The 17,500-nt window shown below is 44.4% G+C and overlaps 1 protein-coding gene across 1 annotated transcript in view; it reads left to right on the top strand.

Moving 5' to 3' along the window:
* Positions 1–17,500, top strand: part of LOC121688947 — a 105,072-nt gene that overhangs the window by 72,659 nt on the left and 14,913 nt on the right. Inside the window, exons 8-12 of the mRNA XM_042068863.1 lie at positions 7,468–8,510; positions 8,979–9,227; positions 12,839–13,019; positions 14,419–14,478; positions 16,032–16,306. Of these exons, the coding sequence (XP_041924797.1) occupies positions 7,468–8,510; positions 8,979–9,227; positions 12,839–13,019; positions 14,419–14,478; positions 16,032–16,306 (1,808 nt within the window). The remainder of the gene's footprint in view (positions 1–7,467; positions 8,511–8,978; positions 9,228–12,838; positions 13,020–14,418; positions 14,479–16,031; positions 16,307–17,500) is intronic.

Genomic DNA, 17,500 nt, shown 5'->3' with positions numbered 1-17,500 from the left:
GGGCAGCCCTGCGCTGCGTGCCAGCATGCCAGGCTGCAGATGGCACAGCGAGTGTGTAGGGGGCAGAGGCGAGGGGACGCATGCAAAGGTTCTCATTTGCCAGTCTGATTCATCACCTCGCCAACTGTCTCCGCTACACGGAGCTGAGCAGAGAGGGGACCCAGGGCACCCACGGAGCGAGATAGGGACCATGCTAACAGCTGATGAAGGACAGAGGGTTATGGTGCTGGTAGTGCAGAGCCGTCAGTGTGTAGGGAGGCGAGGACGGAGGGGGACAGAGGGGGGTGTGTGCTGAGGTCCGGAAAGGGGCAGTGGTGTGTGGTTAGAGTGGACATGGGATGAGTAGTGAGGGACCGCGTGGGTGCGTTGTGTAGAAACAGCGAAACTGAATGGAGCGAAGGAATTTTTGTAGTGCCGAAAAAAGATTTTCAATAGGGCTAACTCAGATGTGTGTATGCGTATGTGTGTTTGTGTGTGTAAGAGGTGACTCGGGCTGTGGTACCGGGTCAGTGCGGTCCTTCAGAGCGAAGCAGCAGCAGCAGCAGCCTCATCACATCCCTCTCCTCTTGCTGTTCCTTCTCTGTTCTCCCCCTCTTCTCTCCCTCTCACTCACTCTTGTCTTTCTTTCACCTCCGCTATCTGCCCATCAGTTGTCCACATAGAGCCGTGCTTTTGCTCTCCCTCCTCATACCACTGTGACTCCAGACACATGCTTTTATAGCCTCTCTGGAGGAAACTGTGCCGGTCTTGAGCCGGCATGGTCGCCCGCTCGGCTCCGGTCACACAGACAGCAGGCTCCCGTCAGCTAATCGGGGTCATTGAGACAGAAAGCCTAGCGTAGCGTAGCGTGGTGTAGCGCCACAGCATGCTTAGCATGTTTAATGAGAGCCAGTGCTCCACTTCGCATTCCATTGCCTCGGGGACGCTGTTTTTTTTTCCCCCTCTGCCATCGTAGTATGTGCCAAAAATATGAACGCGAGCTTTCTTTTTAAAGGGCAAGTGTCCCCCTTTGTTGCAGTAAAATTGAGTGTGTAATATAGCGTTATTTATCAAAACAGTGCAGTCATTTAAAAGCCCCATCTGTGTGTTTGTGTCTGCCAGTGCCTGTCCTGTGCCTGTTCTGGGTGTGTGTGTTTGTTTTTTGTCCTTTGTGTCCAGTATAATTGATGAACAGATTGATCTAGATCGCAGGTGTGCTGGAGAAAATAACAGGTTGAGGAGGATTGTTTGGTTTGCGTGTGATTGTGTATGTGTTTGTGTGAGTGTGTGTGGTTAATGATGATTGCCTATGTGTTTGTGTGAGTGTGTGGTTGATGACGCTTGTGTGTGTGTGTGTGTGTGTGTGTGTGTGTGTGTGTGTGTGTGTGTTTGTGTTTGTGTATGCATGCGTGTATGAGAGACAGAGAGGGTGGCGAGTGGCTACCACTCTTGTCGCCATGTCTGTGCGTCCAGACATGCCTCTCTCCTCCGATTGCTAAAACGTCTGAAATGAATCTGTGCCAGATGAGGGCCAGATGAGGGCCAGAGCAGAGTCAGAACTGTTGCACTGTCTGGGTCTGGGTCTGTCTCCCTGTGCCTGGTCTGTCTAAAGAAAGACAGTGAGAAGGAGAGACAGAGGTGGAGGGGACAAAGGGAAAAAATATAAACATTCAGGATATGAGATGTCGATTATTTTTACATATGCTTTGGTCTGGAGGACATAAATGACTAAATTACAAAACATTAATTAGGAAAAGACTGCTTTTTATGGTGTTTGTGTGTGTGTGTATCTGTTTGTGTGAAAATGCAGTGTTTTGTTTAAATAGGTTGTTGATGTTGATGTCCGTCTGTATAAGTATGAGTAAGACCAGCCTGTGAGGCATGCGTGCGATTTCTATACTGCATGAGAGCCGTGTGTGTGTGTGTGTGTGTGTGTGTGTGTGTGTGTGTGTAGAGCCCCTGGAGCTCAGCTCTGATTTAATCAGCGCACCCCTCAGCCAGCCCTGGGTGGTCAGGGTCAGGTCCATACTGGTGGGCTTTGCTATGCTGCTACTGGTCTGGTAGTAAATCATATAGTATAGAGTCTTTAATAACCTGCCTCATCCTCAAGGCAAAAGCATTATGTGTGTGTGTCTGTGTGTGTCTGTGTGTGTGTGTGTGTGTGTGTGTCTGTGTGTGTGTGTGTGTGTGTGTGTGTGTGTGTTTTGTGCATGTATGTGTTTCTTTAGTTGGTATGGTGTGTGTGTCTCTGTGTGTGTGCGCGCGTGCATGTATTTGTGTGTGTGTGTGTGTGTGTGTGTGTGTGTGTGTGAGAGAGACAGAGAGAGAGAAAGGGAAACTGACAGACAAATGAAAGCAGAGAGAGAGATAGGAGAAAACAAAGCAAATGTTGTTGCTGTAGAGTACAAAGGCAGTGTCTTATGAAATACCACTGTCACTAGTTATCGCAGGCCTGTAGCTCACAGTGATGTGGCAAAAGCTGCTGGAGTGGCCATACCATAACAATAATGCTGAAGGCTGTCTATGGACCCCACCACCACCATCACTTGGCAACCAATGCACGATGAGTTAATGCTTTGTGCACTGCTCTTTGAAGATGCAGTGTGAACAAGCTTTTGTTGTGGTGTGTGTTTGTGTGTATACATACGTGCGCATGTGTGTGAGTGAGTGTGTGTGTGTGTGTGTGTGTGTGTGTGTGTATCCTGCATACTGGCGTTTTAGAAGCTTAGCAGGCAGAGGAGTAACTGACAGGTTATTGTGCGGGAGCACAATGGCTCGTATTCCCAGTAATTATCTCACTGCGTTGCTTTTTACTTCTCTTCCATTCGTTGGGATCCATGTTGCTTTCATCTCTGGGAAGACATAGGCTGTACTGAAGGCTCTTCCAAGGGATTTTTTCCCCCTGACAAATATCGCACAATTTAAAGAACCCACGACCATTCAGTGCTATTTTGAGACTTGTTCATTTTGAAAAACATCAGTGAAGAGCTGGTAGAAGACATTCCTGGTTTATATTTTGAAAACTATATACCGGTAGTTTTCTATAGTGACTGGAGACGGCAGACATTTAGAAGACATGTTGACATTATCACCTGAACACTCACAACAAAATGCAAAATTATGAAGAAAAGGGCCGTACATACTGTACAGGTCATAAGCTGTAATTGTATGTTTTTGTTCTTTAACCTGATATAACTATATTCTCAAAATCAGGCTTGTAAATAATTCCAAACCTGTATGAGTTGAAATGGTGTCAGTCAAAGCTCATGAAACTCGGAAACTCTCGCACACTGTTTCTCTTGCAAAATTCATTTAATAAACAACGTTTAGGTCCTTCGACCATCCTCAGGTTATTTCCTGTTATTTCCTTGTTTTCTCAAAGTCAGTCAGAGCTCAAAAGCTTTGATTTACTCAACATCCTTTCAGCCACCTCTCATTTCCAATCAGTTTGTCGTCTCAACAAAATGGAGTCATCATCATAACAACATCCATCCCGACCACTGTCTCTCGTAACAGCCATTGTCTGATCTCTGCTTCAGATGTTCACCTACAGAAGGTCACCGAAAAACAGCTGTGTATGTCCTTCTAACCAGTGTCTTCATACTATTCCGCTTAAATCCGTTTAAGCCTGATATAATTGTGATGTATTGCGTCAGCTTGCAGAGCTACATACTGTAGGACTCAGACAGCTGTCGACGTGATTTATCACCTGAGTGTTTTCCCACCTACAGTAATAGAGGGCTTCCACAGTTTGTCTCTGGCAAGGTGTTATTTCACATCGTCGCATACATGTCATCTGCTGTACCTGCTCAAATGAAGCAGCTATGAAACTCGGTTTGTGTCTCGGTGGTGAGTGACTCATCCTTTTTGAAGATGGCAAGCTTCGAAATATGAATTTAGGGTGAAGCTGAGACTGTTTTTCCCCCACTTTGTCCGATGGTTTTGTTGTTCGGATAGTAGCTTTGATCATCACGGCTAGTGAGAGGCTAAAGCTAATCTATGTTTCTCTCTCACTGCTGACAATTGTGCTGAAACTCATGTGTCTTCCTCTTTTTATCTATCTTTGAGGAACTCAGGCTGTCAACTGATTGTGACTGAGAACTGATTGGGTCAGAGAGGAGTGAAGAATGGCAATTTTCCACTGCGCTAGGCTAGATTTTGTTGTTATGTTAATTGATAATAAGCTAGTGGTGGTAAACATTTTTTGCTGACACATTTGTGTGTGTCTCTCAGAGTCAAATGTGCTGAAACAGGGGAAAGACCCATATTCCCACAGGATCCTTCTCTCTCTCTCATCATCAGGTTACATGCTTGACTGGGTATACTTGATGAACATGATGTAAACCCACTCTAAGTCCCTGTTATTAAATCAGATCTCTGTGCTGTAATTAAAAGATCGGATTTCACCTGATGATGATGAAGGAGCAGCCGTCACCATATGACACTTACTTAGACTTCAGTATAACCCGACAACATTATAGTTGTCAACGGTCGTTGGTTTGTTAGTGGTGGTGGTGATGTTCTATTTGCATTATTGCATTATTTGCTTAGAACATCATCTCCCCCTTCCTGCATCCCGCTTCTGGGCAGTGGAGTGTTCATCAGCTTCTCTTGAAATGCTCTTGAAAACATTTTTGCTGAATACTCTCTTGCAGTATGACACTTTCAGAATCTCACACAATTTATTTGTGTTTTCAGGAACACTGTCTCCACTAAACTCCACCCTTTCTTGAAGATTATTAACAAAGAGCTTGAACCCTCCTACAATTATAAAGAAGAACTTAAAATGTCAGTCTGAAATGTCCTCCATGTTCCATAACATGGTCCTTTTCACTCACAGCACCTCTCCACCAAAGCTGAGGTCACGTGTGTGCCATTTTGTCCTATGACTGAACATGCTCTATATTAACAAAGCAGGATTGTTTTGTTCGATGTGTTTGAGGCACTGAGTGGGTTTGTGCAGAGCTGCGTCTTTGACTGATGAGCCATCCATGCGGCCGCTTCACCTGATTATGTTGATGTCTGAGAGCTGACCGGAGAAGAGAGAGAGGAGAGCTGCCCTCTCAGGCGGCAGGCATATTTCTGCACTCATTTGGAAACTCATTATGTTGCGGTAGATTCTAGGATACACCCAAACCCACCCCACCATGAGCTGAGCTCCCATTCCTGCATAGATTTGATCTTTGTTGATTTGGAGCCTTTAATGGCCACTGCATGGTAGGGCTGGCTGGGTGAGGTGAAATAGAGGGCCAGCTCAAAAAAACCCTCGGGTCATGGCATTGGACCATCAGAGGACCTGAAAGTGAACGGCCAGGGCCTGTTTACCATCAAAAACAAAATCGTCAACAAAGCAGCCTTTGTGGGCAAAAAGCATCACTAACAGTCAACATCAAGCAGGCACCTTTCTATATCAGTGTTTTGTTGAATTAGGCCCATGACACCTCCAAAAGGATCAGCAATGGTGTCTGGCATTCCAGAAAGAGGGCATTCAGGGCTCTGTGTTCTCTCATCCATACCATTTAACCATTACAAGAATACAGATCTTACAAGTTGTGTTAGATTTCACAAAAAAATTTCAATTCCGTAACATAGGTGTGTATGGTTATGTAATAATTCTTCATAGGCATGGCAAGTTTATTTATATAGTGCATTTCATACACAGGGGTAATTCAATGTCCTTTACATAAACAAAATCAAAGAATTATAGTAAAGTAAAAGTGTAAAGAACAATAGTTTAAAAAATAGTTTAAAAAGTTAATGACATATAATATTATAATTAAGAGACATAAAAAAAAACAAGAATACAGAATTGTTTTGGGTCTGCTTTGATTGGGCACATATTAAACTATAGTGTGAGTGAAATGGGAGTGCGGATGGAATGAGTAGTAAAACAGCCCCTGATCAATCGGGCCGCCTCGCTCCGTCCATTAGATAGTGCTCCGGATAGACATGTGATAAGCCTGTACCGCAGCCATGGTCAAACATAGCAGAAAGGGCAGAAAGTATTTTCATTGATCTCTTAACAGCACATTGAGCCCGAGGGAGATTTTCAGCTTTACCACTCATATTTGGTCAATGAAAATAAACTGTGATCTGATGCCTTTTATAGACACATCAGTTTTGTGGTACTCGTCTAGGCTTGTAGTGCAGCCTTGTGTCTCTTCTCTCTATTGCATGGACATACAAAATCATCTATGAAATGGTTAAATAGGCCTACTCCAAATGATCCTTGGAGTAAATAAATAGGCCTGTAATCTCTTGATTGCGTCTTTTGTACGCTGCCACACACTCTCATTACAACATTATGTCCATTATGTCTCTTTGTTGGAGCATTTAAATCGCGAGGAGTGTGTATGTACGTGTCTGTGTGTGTGTGGTGTGTGTAGTGTGTGTGCTTGTGTGTGTGTGTGTGTGTGTGTGTGTGTGTGTGTGTGTGTGTGTGTGTGTGTGTGTGTGTGTTAAGTGTGTGTGTGTGTGTGTGTCTTTCTGAAGGGTACATACAGTAAGGTTGCGTGAAGGAGCCTTAACCACCCAGTGCCCTCCAGAGCATCTGTCTCAGGGCAGGGTGCCTTCCAGATGGCCTGCTCTGTCTTTCAGCACTCCATTGGGACTGAAATGGACCCCACTGAGCTGGAGAGGGGGAGTGTTAAATTAGAAAGTGTGTGTGTGTGTGTGTGTGTGTGTGTGTTTGTGTGCATGCGCGTGTGTGTGTGCAATGTGCGTATTTAAGTGATCGTGTGGGCCGTGTATGGGTGTGTTAAGCTTGCACTTGAAACTCTGAATACAAGTGCAGTAAATGTCCCCTTCTAATCGCATATCCGACCGTACCTCGGTCTCTGATGTGGCCCCTGATCTGGCTCTGGTCATCCCCTGAATTCCTGTGTAATTCCCACATCAGTGAAGATTCTCTATGAAATCTTCTGCTCCTCACTGATAAGCGGGCTGCTGAAAACCACGTGGTGATCTGCTGCCTGTCTGGGTCTTTGAGGGTAGCTGGATAAACTCATTGACCCTACACATGATGTGCGTGCATATGTGTTTGTTGTGTGTGCATATGTGTTTGTGCCTCTATCAGTGTGTCCTTGTGTCACCCTAGCCCTGTCGTGTGTCAGAGTAGTCGACCGTCGGGAGAAGGGCATTTTTTCTTTGACCTAGTAAATGCTCTAATCTCTAGGATCAATGATTATTCCTAAACGCCTCTTGTACAGAAGGACAAGTCTGCATCCAATTCACGGCTTAAATGTTGGCTTCCATTATAACTCCATCACTAATATCTCTTTCAGCCACCGGCCTGAATTCATCCTTATGAAGGTCAACACTGTCACTACAAAACACTGTCACCACTGTCAACACTGTCACTAGTCACGTTTTGTAAATCTACACATAGGGCTACCATACAGTTGTGTTCTGATGGTGAAACACATGAGAAGTTCAAAAACTAATATTCCGCTTGGTTTTTTTTTCCCTCTTTTTCTTTCCCTGTCAAAGCAGACAAGACGGATAAGCCTCACAAGATGGATGGCTTCCAAACATTTGACGACTTTGACATGTTTGATAAAGCAGACAAGACCGAGAAGGCAGAGCCAAAAGGCAACCTGGAGAAAACAGAGAAGATTGACATGTTTGGAAAGTTGGAGAATCTCGACAAAATGGACAAGGACGAGAAGGCGGACACAGTCCGGAAGGCAGAGAAAGACGAGCACAAAGAGAAGGATAAAATCGAGCCTGTCGATTCAAAGGCAAAGACTGACAAACCTGAAACGCCTCAGAAAGTTGAAAACGCAGAGATGAAAGATCAATCTGAGAAAGCCAAGGAAGCTGATAAAGTTGAAAATGTGGACCTGGCTGAAAAGGCGAAAGAGACTGACAAGGCAGAGAAAGGTAAAGAAACAGATAAGATAGAAGAAGTTGAAAAAATGGAAAAGGCTGACAAATTTGAAGCTAAGCCAGAGAAACAGGAAGTGGAGAAGGTGGACATGACTCCAAAAACAGACGACAAGAAAGTGGATAAGAAAGATGACAAGTTGGAGAAGAAGGAGGAAAAAGTGGAGAAGAAAGATGAAAAAATGGAGAAGAAAGATGAAAAAATGGAGAAGAAAGATGAAAAAGTAGAAAAGGAGGAAAAAATGGAGAAGAAAGATGAAAAAGTAGAAACAAAGGAGGAAAAGGTGGAGAAGAAAGATGAAAAAGTAGAAAAGGAGGAAAAAGTGGAGAAGAAAGATAAAAAAGAAGAAACAAAAGAGAAAAAGGTAGAGAAAAAAGAAGAGGTGGTAAAGAAGGAAGAAAAGAAGGGAGAAAAGGTGGCACAGAAAGCTGAAAAGGAGAAAGCTCAAACACCAGCCAAGACTGACAAGAAGGAAGGAGTGGACAAACTGAGCAAGGCAGAGAAGCCCGAAAAGAAAGAGAGCGCTGAGAAGAAGACGGCCAAAGTGGCGGAGAAGAACGACAAAACTGACAAGGCCAAAAAACCTGCAGCTAAACCAGCAGCTACCAGCAAGGACCTCAGCAGCAGCCCAGAGAAGAAGAGCAAGGTAGGCCCATCACACTTCTTCATCTGTCCCAAAGGAATGAGGACGTGGCCTCTTTCTCCCCCATTCACAACTGCTTACACTCCTGCTTTTTTCATGTCCACATACAAGTGCTTTTCCAGCTCGTTGTACTGTCTCAGTTCTAACGTCATTTAGCAATCAGGATAATCACTCTGTCACCAGTGTCATTTCTGAAATTAATCAGCTTATAACCTTTCCAACTGAACGCAAAAGTCCCCCTCCCTCAGGTATAGATGGTTTATGTAAATGCTGGTATTTACCCACAGTGAGTGGATTAATGGTTTTCATTATTTAACTGTTTAAAAATGCTGCTTTGGCTGCTCATATTTTGTTGCTGTTGTCATGTTTGTGTTTGCTGTGTGGTTTTGTGTTGTTTTTCGTTGCCTTTATTCTTTCGTTCATCCTTTGCTCCCTCCCTCCATCCGTCTGGTGTTCTGTCCTGCCATTCAGCCCGTTGCCGGGGCGACCAAACTGGTCGCGGCCAAGCCTCGGCCGAGCTCAGTGGCATCAGCGTCTGCAACTGTTGCCCCCAAACGTCCGACCCCAGCCTCCACCACCACTGCCTCCACCCTCAGTAAAAGAGCCCCTGTGCCTAAGGCCCCTACCCCTTCCACTATCCCAAAGCGGCCCTCGACCGCCACCACCCGAACCCCCACCTCTACCATCTCCTCCACAGCTGCCAGAGAGGTCAAACCCAAGGTAAGTCACCCCATCACCCTCACCCACATGATACCCACTACCTTACCCTGACTGTGCACCAGGGCGGCGCTGGTGGTTGCATGACGTGTCCTCTCCTTTTGTGTACTCCCTGTCAGGATGAGTTTTCAGGTTTGAATGCATGTTGCATCAGATGCTTTTTTTTTTTACTTTTGTGTTATTTGCCAAAAATGTGCGCTATAGAACCATTTTAATCCAAAAATACAGGTTAAGCAAACTATATACTGCCAGGGTTTGCATCATCGATGGGTTACACCTTTTTTTTAAGAGAAAACAAACCAGATGCATACCATTAAAGTTAATGTCAAGATTTGGTAGCAGTTACAAATTACTCTTAACTTCATATTCACAGAGGATTCAAAATGTATTACAAGCATACCGGTTTTATAGAGATTATTTAACGTTTAAAATACTTTAGGAATCAAATTCACCTCCAATATCCTGATGTTACGGACAGAATTGGCTGGTAGCCAACAAATAATGTTAGCTTCACTGACCGTTAGCTTGCTAACAAAATAACTAACTAACATTAACTACAGGGCTAAAAGTAGGCCAGTACGGTCCAGTACTGCGTACCACTGAAAGATTCAGTGGCAGTATGCAGTACTGGAAAGAGAAGAGAGCAGCTGCCTGCATAAACCAAAGCTGCCAACTGTCATGCACTGAGCGGGAGACCCACGCAGTTGACACATCTCATTCCCTCAGAGGGTGTAAGATGAGAGACTGAAAGTGTGGGCAAGATAATATATCCCGATGAACGTTCTACAAATAATGATAAATTCATTAGTGTAGTCTATTTAGGTGTGTTTGGGCATGCGCTGTGCACACAAACTTTAATCTGCAACAAATCTCACTCCAAGCTGGACTAAACGTTGGCAGTCCTGCTGATATTCAAAGGAGAGGTGAACAAGATGAACAATATGAAGCAATGAAAGTTGTGGTGGTAGTACCGGCAAGAATTTAAAATGACTTTCTTTCCTGGTTAACAACAAACCTTGAGTGTAACACAGTAAACTATTTTACTATAGTACTTATTCAAAATACAGTCGTATATGGACGTTGTAGAAGATACTAATTTATGTGTGTGGCGAATAAAGGTGTAACCTCTATGTACTTCACGTTAGGATATAACATTAGGACTTAACCATGCTAAACTTAGCTAAACAGTTGTGTGGTCATTGACAACAGTTCCACAATGCATCTGTTTGTGATATTTCCGTTAGTAAACTGGAAATAGCAAAATCTGCAAATGAGTATTAGCCCAAATCCCACTGATACACAGATTACTCCCAACCCCACAATATTATATTGCTTTTCTTCATGTTTACTTAATAATTTAAGATTTGCAAGGCTTTTTAACAGAGCTGTCAAAGCAGTCTGTTTTCCCCTAAAAAGGGGGCAATACCATTCAATGACACAAACCACGCTGCTGTCTGTAGCACAACAGAATGACAAAAAAAATGTCCAACCATATCTCCAGTCTACCTCAGCGTCTCTCTTTCAGTCTTTCTCTTGCTCTATCTCCCCTCTCTCTTTCTCTCTCTCTCTCTCCCTCTCTCCCCCTACTCTCTTCCCCCTTCTGTCTCCCTATCGCCCCTTCTCTCTATTTCTCTTCCTCTCCCCCCTACTCCCTCTCTCTCTCTCTCTCTCTCTCTCTCTCTCTCTCTCTAATCTGAGGTGAAAGCCCTGCCTGGCTGTCCCTCATTAATCTGGGAAGCAGTAAGAGTGTGTGGTGCGCTACACTACATGGTGCTGCTAAACCTAGCAGGCAGTAAGCTCTCAGCCAACAGGGTGCTGAGTGGCAGGTTAGAGGCTTACTCTCAACACGGCAGAACAGGGAGAGAGGAGTGGAGAGGAGAGATAGAGAAGAGAGAAAGAAATCTGAAATACACATGGGGATGGAAATGGGGAAATGTAGACATAAGCAGAAAAGAATTAGCGAAGAGAAGGAAGAGAGCTGAGGTAGTGAGGGAGACGACACGGGAGTGTAATGATATTTTCAACCTTGTCAGTAGCTTAAAGTAGCAATTTTCTTTGATGTAGTGAGCTTGCCCCCGAGGCTGTTGCTATATGCTTTTTCGTTATAAATGCATATTCCGGTCATACTTTAAACTACTCTGATTAATTTCGTTTTCTCCAACAAAGGTTTACACTCATTATCATCCAAAAATAGACCCTAGGTCGTCCTTAGACCGGAGTTGTCCTTTAAGAGAGATGAAATGAGTGCAACAATCAAATGAATAGAGGGGAGCAAGGGGAATGAGGGAAGAGGGAAACAGATGAGTGGAGTTAAAAGCTGCCCCCAGAGAGAGAAGAAGGGAGCAGGATGTATGAGAGAAGAAAAATGGATAGTTATGAGAGAAAGCAGAGAGCCCAAACAGCCAGGAGTGGAGGAATCTGGAGGGATGAGAGACCTGACCTCATTCATCACAGGCTAACAGGACACTACCAAGAGTCCCCAAGAGCCTTGCCTGAGACTCGTCCTCCTCTATCCCATCAGCCACTGGGTCTGATGTGGGGTCTCAGACCTCTTATGATCCCTTCTCCTCTCTGGAGTGAGTTTAAAAGGACTGTAGTCCTGTTATTGAAGCCACGAGTGACAGAAGCTTCAGGGAGAGAGCGAGAGGGAGAGAGAGAGAGAGAGAGACTCTTCTCCTCAGGCGATCAGGCGTCAGAAGCCAGCATTGCCAGAATATAGGTTTTCAGTCTCCCTTACGCCTCACGCTTCTCTCACATTACAGCACCATGGCAACACCACCCTGTAGCCAGGGGCAACCTGCTTAAAAAGGGAAGAACTAGAAACACTGTTTAGTTTCACACGCTAAGAGCAAAGAGAAGCAAAGAGAAATCTATGAAGCAAAGAGAAATCTATGATCTTTCCATTTAATACCACAGGAAAACACTTAGGGAAGGACTGGGAAGAATAAATGTTTCTGTTTTTCCTACTTTCATTTTCAAAATGACCTCTTGTGCTTTACATTCATGTAGGAAAACTTGACTCACCTAGAAACTCTGTAAACCTGAACTCAAATGTAATGTAACCCTATAAGGAGGTTATTTGATACTTCATCTGTTAATGAATTAATCCATTTAATCAATTTCACGAGAGTGATCTGGCCTAAAGATAACTGAGCTGCTACCCCCCTCTAGTGGAAGTCTGTGGTAGAGCAGTATAAATACATTAGGCCCACTGATTCATCATCCGGTGCATAAACTGAGTAATTCTGAACTGTAAGCTTCTCAATCGCTTGTCCAGAGAATTGGACATATGTAAGCAAATCAAAGGGCAAAGTTCATTGTGTAATTTTGAAGGCTTACAAAATCACCCACCCCCAGCGATGAGATTCTGAATAGAGATTCACGCTGATCAAAGGTCAAAGCCAGATCTGGACCAGATCAGAACTTGAGGCCTCGCTGAGAGTCACCTCCACCCATGGCGCAGCGTCTTGTGTTGTCAACAGTTATTTTGTCATTTGCCATCGCTGAATGTCATTAATGATCTCTTGTTGCTTATCTCTGAGTGCAACTTCAGTCCGGTGTCACCTGGTCACCCCATCTCCTCTTGATCCTCACCCTTCTCCATTCCTATCCAGACCACCACAGAGAAGCGCCCCCCAGTGCCAAAGGCGAGTACTGCCACCCCCTCAGCCCGCGTCACAGCCACTAAGAACGGCACCACCACTGCCACAGCAACCAGCAAAACTACCACGGCAACCCGCACGTCACTCACAGCCCGCACCACAGCGAGCGCTCCGACAGCACGGCGCTCCATGGGTGAGTCTGAAAACCTCCTGCCTCCTCCAATCTACACACTGTGCAGTGTGTTACTTAAAGCAAAGTCCTTTTAGGCAAGTCCCTCCACTCGGCGGCCATTTTACAACGCTTTTTGGGCACTTGTCGGGCATCCATTTCAGCAGAAATGCGCGTGCGCAAGGCTTCACGACACCAATCTTGCTCCAGCGGCGAGATCACAACACATGATTGGCACAATGTCTTCACAACACACCATATGATTGGCTCAATGTATTCACATGTCGACGTTTTGCCGAAGAAGGGGTGGGATATGTGTAGACAACGGCCATATTGGCGTGACAAACTAGCCCCATGCATTTCTATGAAGTATTTTTTGAGTGCTGTGTCTCCACATTAGAAAGTCTCTGCTTAAAGGAACCATATGTAGGATTGTGGCAAAAACTGGTAATGCAATCACTTTCAAATTACTGTAGAGTGGTGTATCCCCTCCCCCTACCCCCTGACTCGAGGTGGCCAACCCGGATGCCGAAACACTACTGTCTTTGTGATTAGTAGATAGGTAGAGGGTGGCGCATCAGGCCAAAATACAACATGAAATGACAAAACACAACATCACCATCAGTTGAGGGCTGCAACTTTTATATACTTTTATAACTTTTAAATATCCTGGCCGGACTACTGTTGTCAGTGATATAAGTATTTGAAATGAACATGATTTCTTAATGTCTGACATATCAGGGCCATTTTATGATTGCTGTTATTGAAATACATTTCTTACAGACAATTCCTTTAACACATAACACACTCATACAAGTCAAGTCAAGTCAAGTCGGCTTTTATTGTCAATTTCTTTACATGCACTGGTCATACAAAGAATTGAAATTTCGTTTCTTACTTTCCCATGCAGACATAGACATGCTTTAAATACAGACATAGACATACTATGGACATAGCCATAGACAATAAACATTAAATTAAAGTGCAAGACTGAAATATAGAACATGTATGTATCAAAATAGAAATATAGGACATATATTAAAAAAAAAAAAAAAAAAATAGAGGTAGTTGTGTTGTAATAGAGGTAGTTGTGTTGTACAATCAATACAATCAAAACATAATAGTTTATTCACAGAGACATGTAGCCACATACATTACATAGAGGAGAGAGTTCAGTTTAGTTTATGTGCAGTTTAGTAACTGAACATGTTGGTTTAGATTTATCACAGGTATGTCTTTAAGACAAATCACAGAAAGATGATAATTTTTTTTAACTCAACCTTACCAGGGATGCCAGTAATTTTATATTGTCCAGGACATCTTTGTGTGTGACTTCCCCTGTCTCTGGCCTCTCAGACACCTCTCTGTCACGGTGTGTTTATTTGTCCTTATGTCTCTATTTGTCTGGTCTTTCTCTCTGCAGCAGCGAAGACTGACAGTAAACCTGGAGAGGAGAAGAAACCCAGCACTCTGAGGAGCTCAGGTCAGGATACAACCCCCCCCCCCCCCCCCCCCCCCCCCCCCCCCCACACACACACACCCCTCTGTTTCACATCTACCTCCACTTAACCCAGAGTTTGCTGTGGGGATAATAGCCCTTGTAATGTAATTGACATATGTAAGTCACTTTGGATAATAAATACGTTTGCTAAATTAATGAATGTAAATGTAATTGAGAGAATTGGTTTAGCCTTTATTGATTGGACAGTATAGAGTAAACAGGGAAAATAAGTGGGGGAGAGATGGGGAGTGGGATCGAGAAATGGCCTCAGGCCAGACTTGGGCCCGGGTCCTTGTGCGCACTGAACGCCTAATTGGTATGGGATGCTGTTGCCGCTTGTAACACAGCAACCCCGATTTAGAGCTCCCTGGACTGCTGCACGGTCACTGCTGAATGGTCACTGCTGAATGATCACCATTTTGATGAGTATCTATCCAGCTCAGCAGTGTGAACCTTCCACAATCCCAAGAGCGGCACTGACATGCCGTGAGCTCATGTTGAAATGTTCCTTAATGCCAAATGAGGAATAAGCCATTGGCTGTTGGCTGTTGACTAGTGGCTGGGAGAGATGTGTGTAGGAGCGGGAGTGGCAAGCTGCAGGCGTGTTCAGAGGGGGGGGGGGGGTTGGGGGGGTAATCCTCCTCTCCGGTCAGCACATTTTACATCTCATCCTGGTGGCTTTCTCACCACGACGGGTAAAATCCAGTCCCAGCGCCACCGATAAATCCTTCTATCCTCAAGTGAGCGGTGACCGGATTTCCCCTCGATTTTGATTTTGAGACAGTGAGAGGCAGCATTACTCCAGCGCCGAGTGCTCTAGCTGAAGTATCAGGGATGTGAAAAACTGAAAGAAAAAAAACCTGAGAACGGGAGTAAACCACCACTGTCTGGAGAGTCTAAACGTGTTGATTCAGAATGCAGTGGTAGTTTTAATCAAGTGGAATGAGAAGGTGTTTTTTTTTTCTTTCTCTGAAGCACCTTTTTGGGCAATGCTTCAGAGAGATCCATAGTTTCCTGTTGCTGTGGTTATTTGCTGGATACTAATTTTGATCCAAGGTAATTTCACGGCTGGTTGGAGGCCATTGTGCGCAGAAGAGATGGCTACCCCCAGAGATTAATGAGCTGTTCTTTAGTCCCTCTTTTTCAACTGTTTGTTTGAGTTTTACGGACTTTTGGCTGAGATTATGACACTTCCACATAATTCAACTTCTCACTCTTTAATTCTTTTCTTTACTCAATCGCACACACACACACACACACACACACACACACACACACACACACACACACAAACACACACACACACACAAACACACATACACACACACACACACACACACACACACACTTCTTATTGTATTTACTATATTTTTCTTCTTCTTTGCTATTGTTCTTGCCTTGTATTCCTTCTCTCTCTCTCTCTCTCCCACTCTCTCTCTCCCACTCTTCTCTTTTGGCACATACAAACACACATGTAAACACACACACACACACGCACACCATTCTCCTCACCTCACACACTCTTCCGTCTCCAGACTCCAAGACCACCTCCAGGCCCTCGACGAGCGCCAGCACTGGGGCCGCTGCCCGCCCACGCCCCACCACCACCACCACCACCACCAGGACCCCCAGCAGCACTGCCCCGTCCTCCTCCTCCGTGCCTGAGAGGAAACCCCCCGTGCCCCGCGCGCCCCGCCCCAGCACCGCCGCCAAGACCCGCCCGGCCACCGCACCCACACCCGACGTCCGCAATGCCCGCTCCAAGATCGGCTCCACGGACAACATGAAGCACCAGCCTGGCGGAGGAAGGGTAAGATAGCCGGCACTGTGGGCTTGGTCCCATTTCACATACCTGTACACTTTTGCCCTTAAAAGTGCACACTAACATGCTAAGGAAGTAGAAGTGCAGACTATTTATTTTAACCACACATAGGGTTTGTCCCATTACACATACTTAAAGACTAAAAGTGTGTCCCATTTCTTTCATAAAGATTGTCAACCCCTATCCCCTGTGACTCTGTCCTGAAGGGGCACCACATAGTGGCAGGCACTTTAAATATAGTGGTAGAGCAATGGGATTGGTCCTCCCTTAAAAGTACATATGAAGGTAGAAGATAAGAATACAGGACTGCCAGTCTGCAGTTAACTTGTATGTTGTATGTTGTATATATAGAGATTAAGTTAAGTTAGCAGTTCGATTTTGTATCTTGTATATATAGAGGTTAAGTTAAGTTAGCAGTTAGGTTTTGTATCTTGTATATATAGAGGTTAAGTTAAGTTAGCAGTTAAGTTTTGTATCTTGTATATATATATATAGTGGTTAAGTTAAGTTAGCAGTTAAGTTTTGTATGTTGTATATATAGAGGTTAAGTTAGCAGGTACCGGTAACTATTATATGTTGTTGTATATATAGAGGTTAAGGTTTAAGGCGATCAGTGACTATGACATGACTCAGTTTTCTGTTTTAGTCAGTAATTTGACACCTACCATTAAATTAGCTGCATGGATGGAAGTGAAACTGAATACGGACAGTGATAGCATGACTAAATCTGTAATGTCGTCAGTATGTAGACACTCTTTAGCAGCACACCTATTCATAAACTCCCAAACTATTTATTGCACACTTTCTATATCCATCCATAGGCTTGTGGTCTATAGTAAGCTTGTGACCTGCTTTCGTGTCCTGATGCGCCCTTTGTAAATAACTGTGTCGTAGCAGCCCCTGTGAATGCCAGTGTAAGATGATGTTGCATGACTCTCCTTGCTGCTTTTTAGCTCTCCCTCCTTCCTGTCCTGGGTGACTACTGCTAGCTAGCTGGGCTTCTGTGACACTTACGAATTCCTCTCATACACTGTACCAAGCTCTATTTAACACTTAGGCTTGACTGGCTACTCTTAATGCACTACCAACAATAAACCACAAACACCCTTTGATGCTGTGAATTATATTAAAAGAAGGAATACCTTATGACAGTCTTGACATAGATCACTGCACGTTTTTTTC

Source organism: Alosa sapidissima, chromosome 17 (genome assembly GCF_018492685.1).
Source record: "Alosa sapidissima isolate fAloSap1 chromosome 17, fAloSap1.pri, whole genome shotgun sequence".
NCBI lineage: Eukaryota > Metazoa > Chordata > Actinopteri > Clupeiformes > Clupeidae > Alosa > Alosa sapidissima.
Note: the sequence above shows the minus strand (reverse complement) of the source record. Positions and strands in the feature narration are given on the sequence as shown.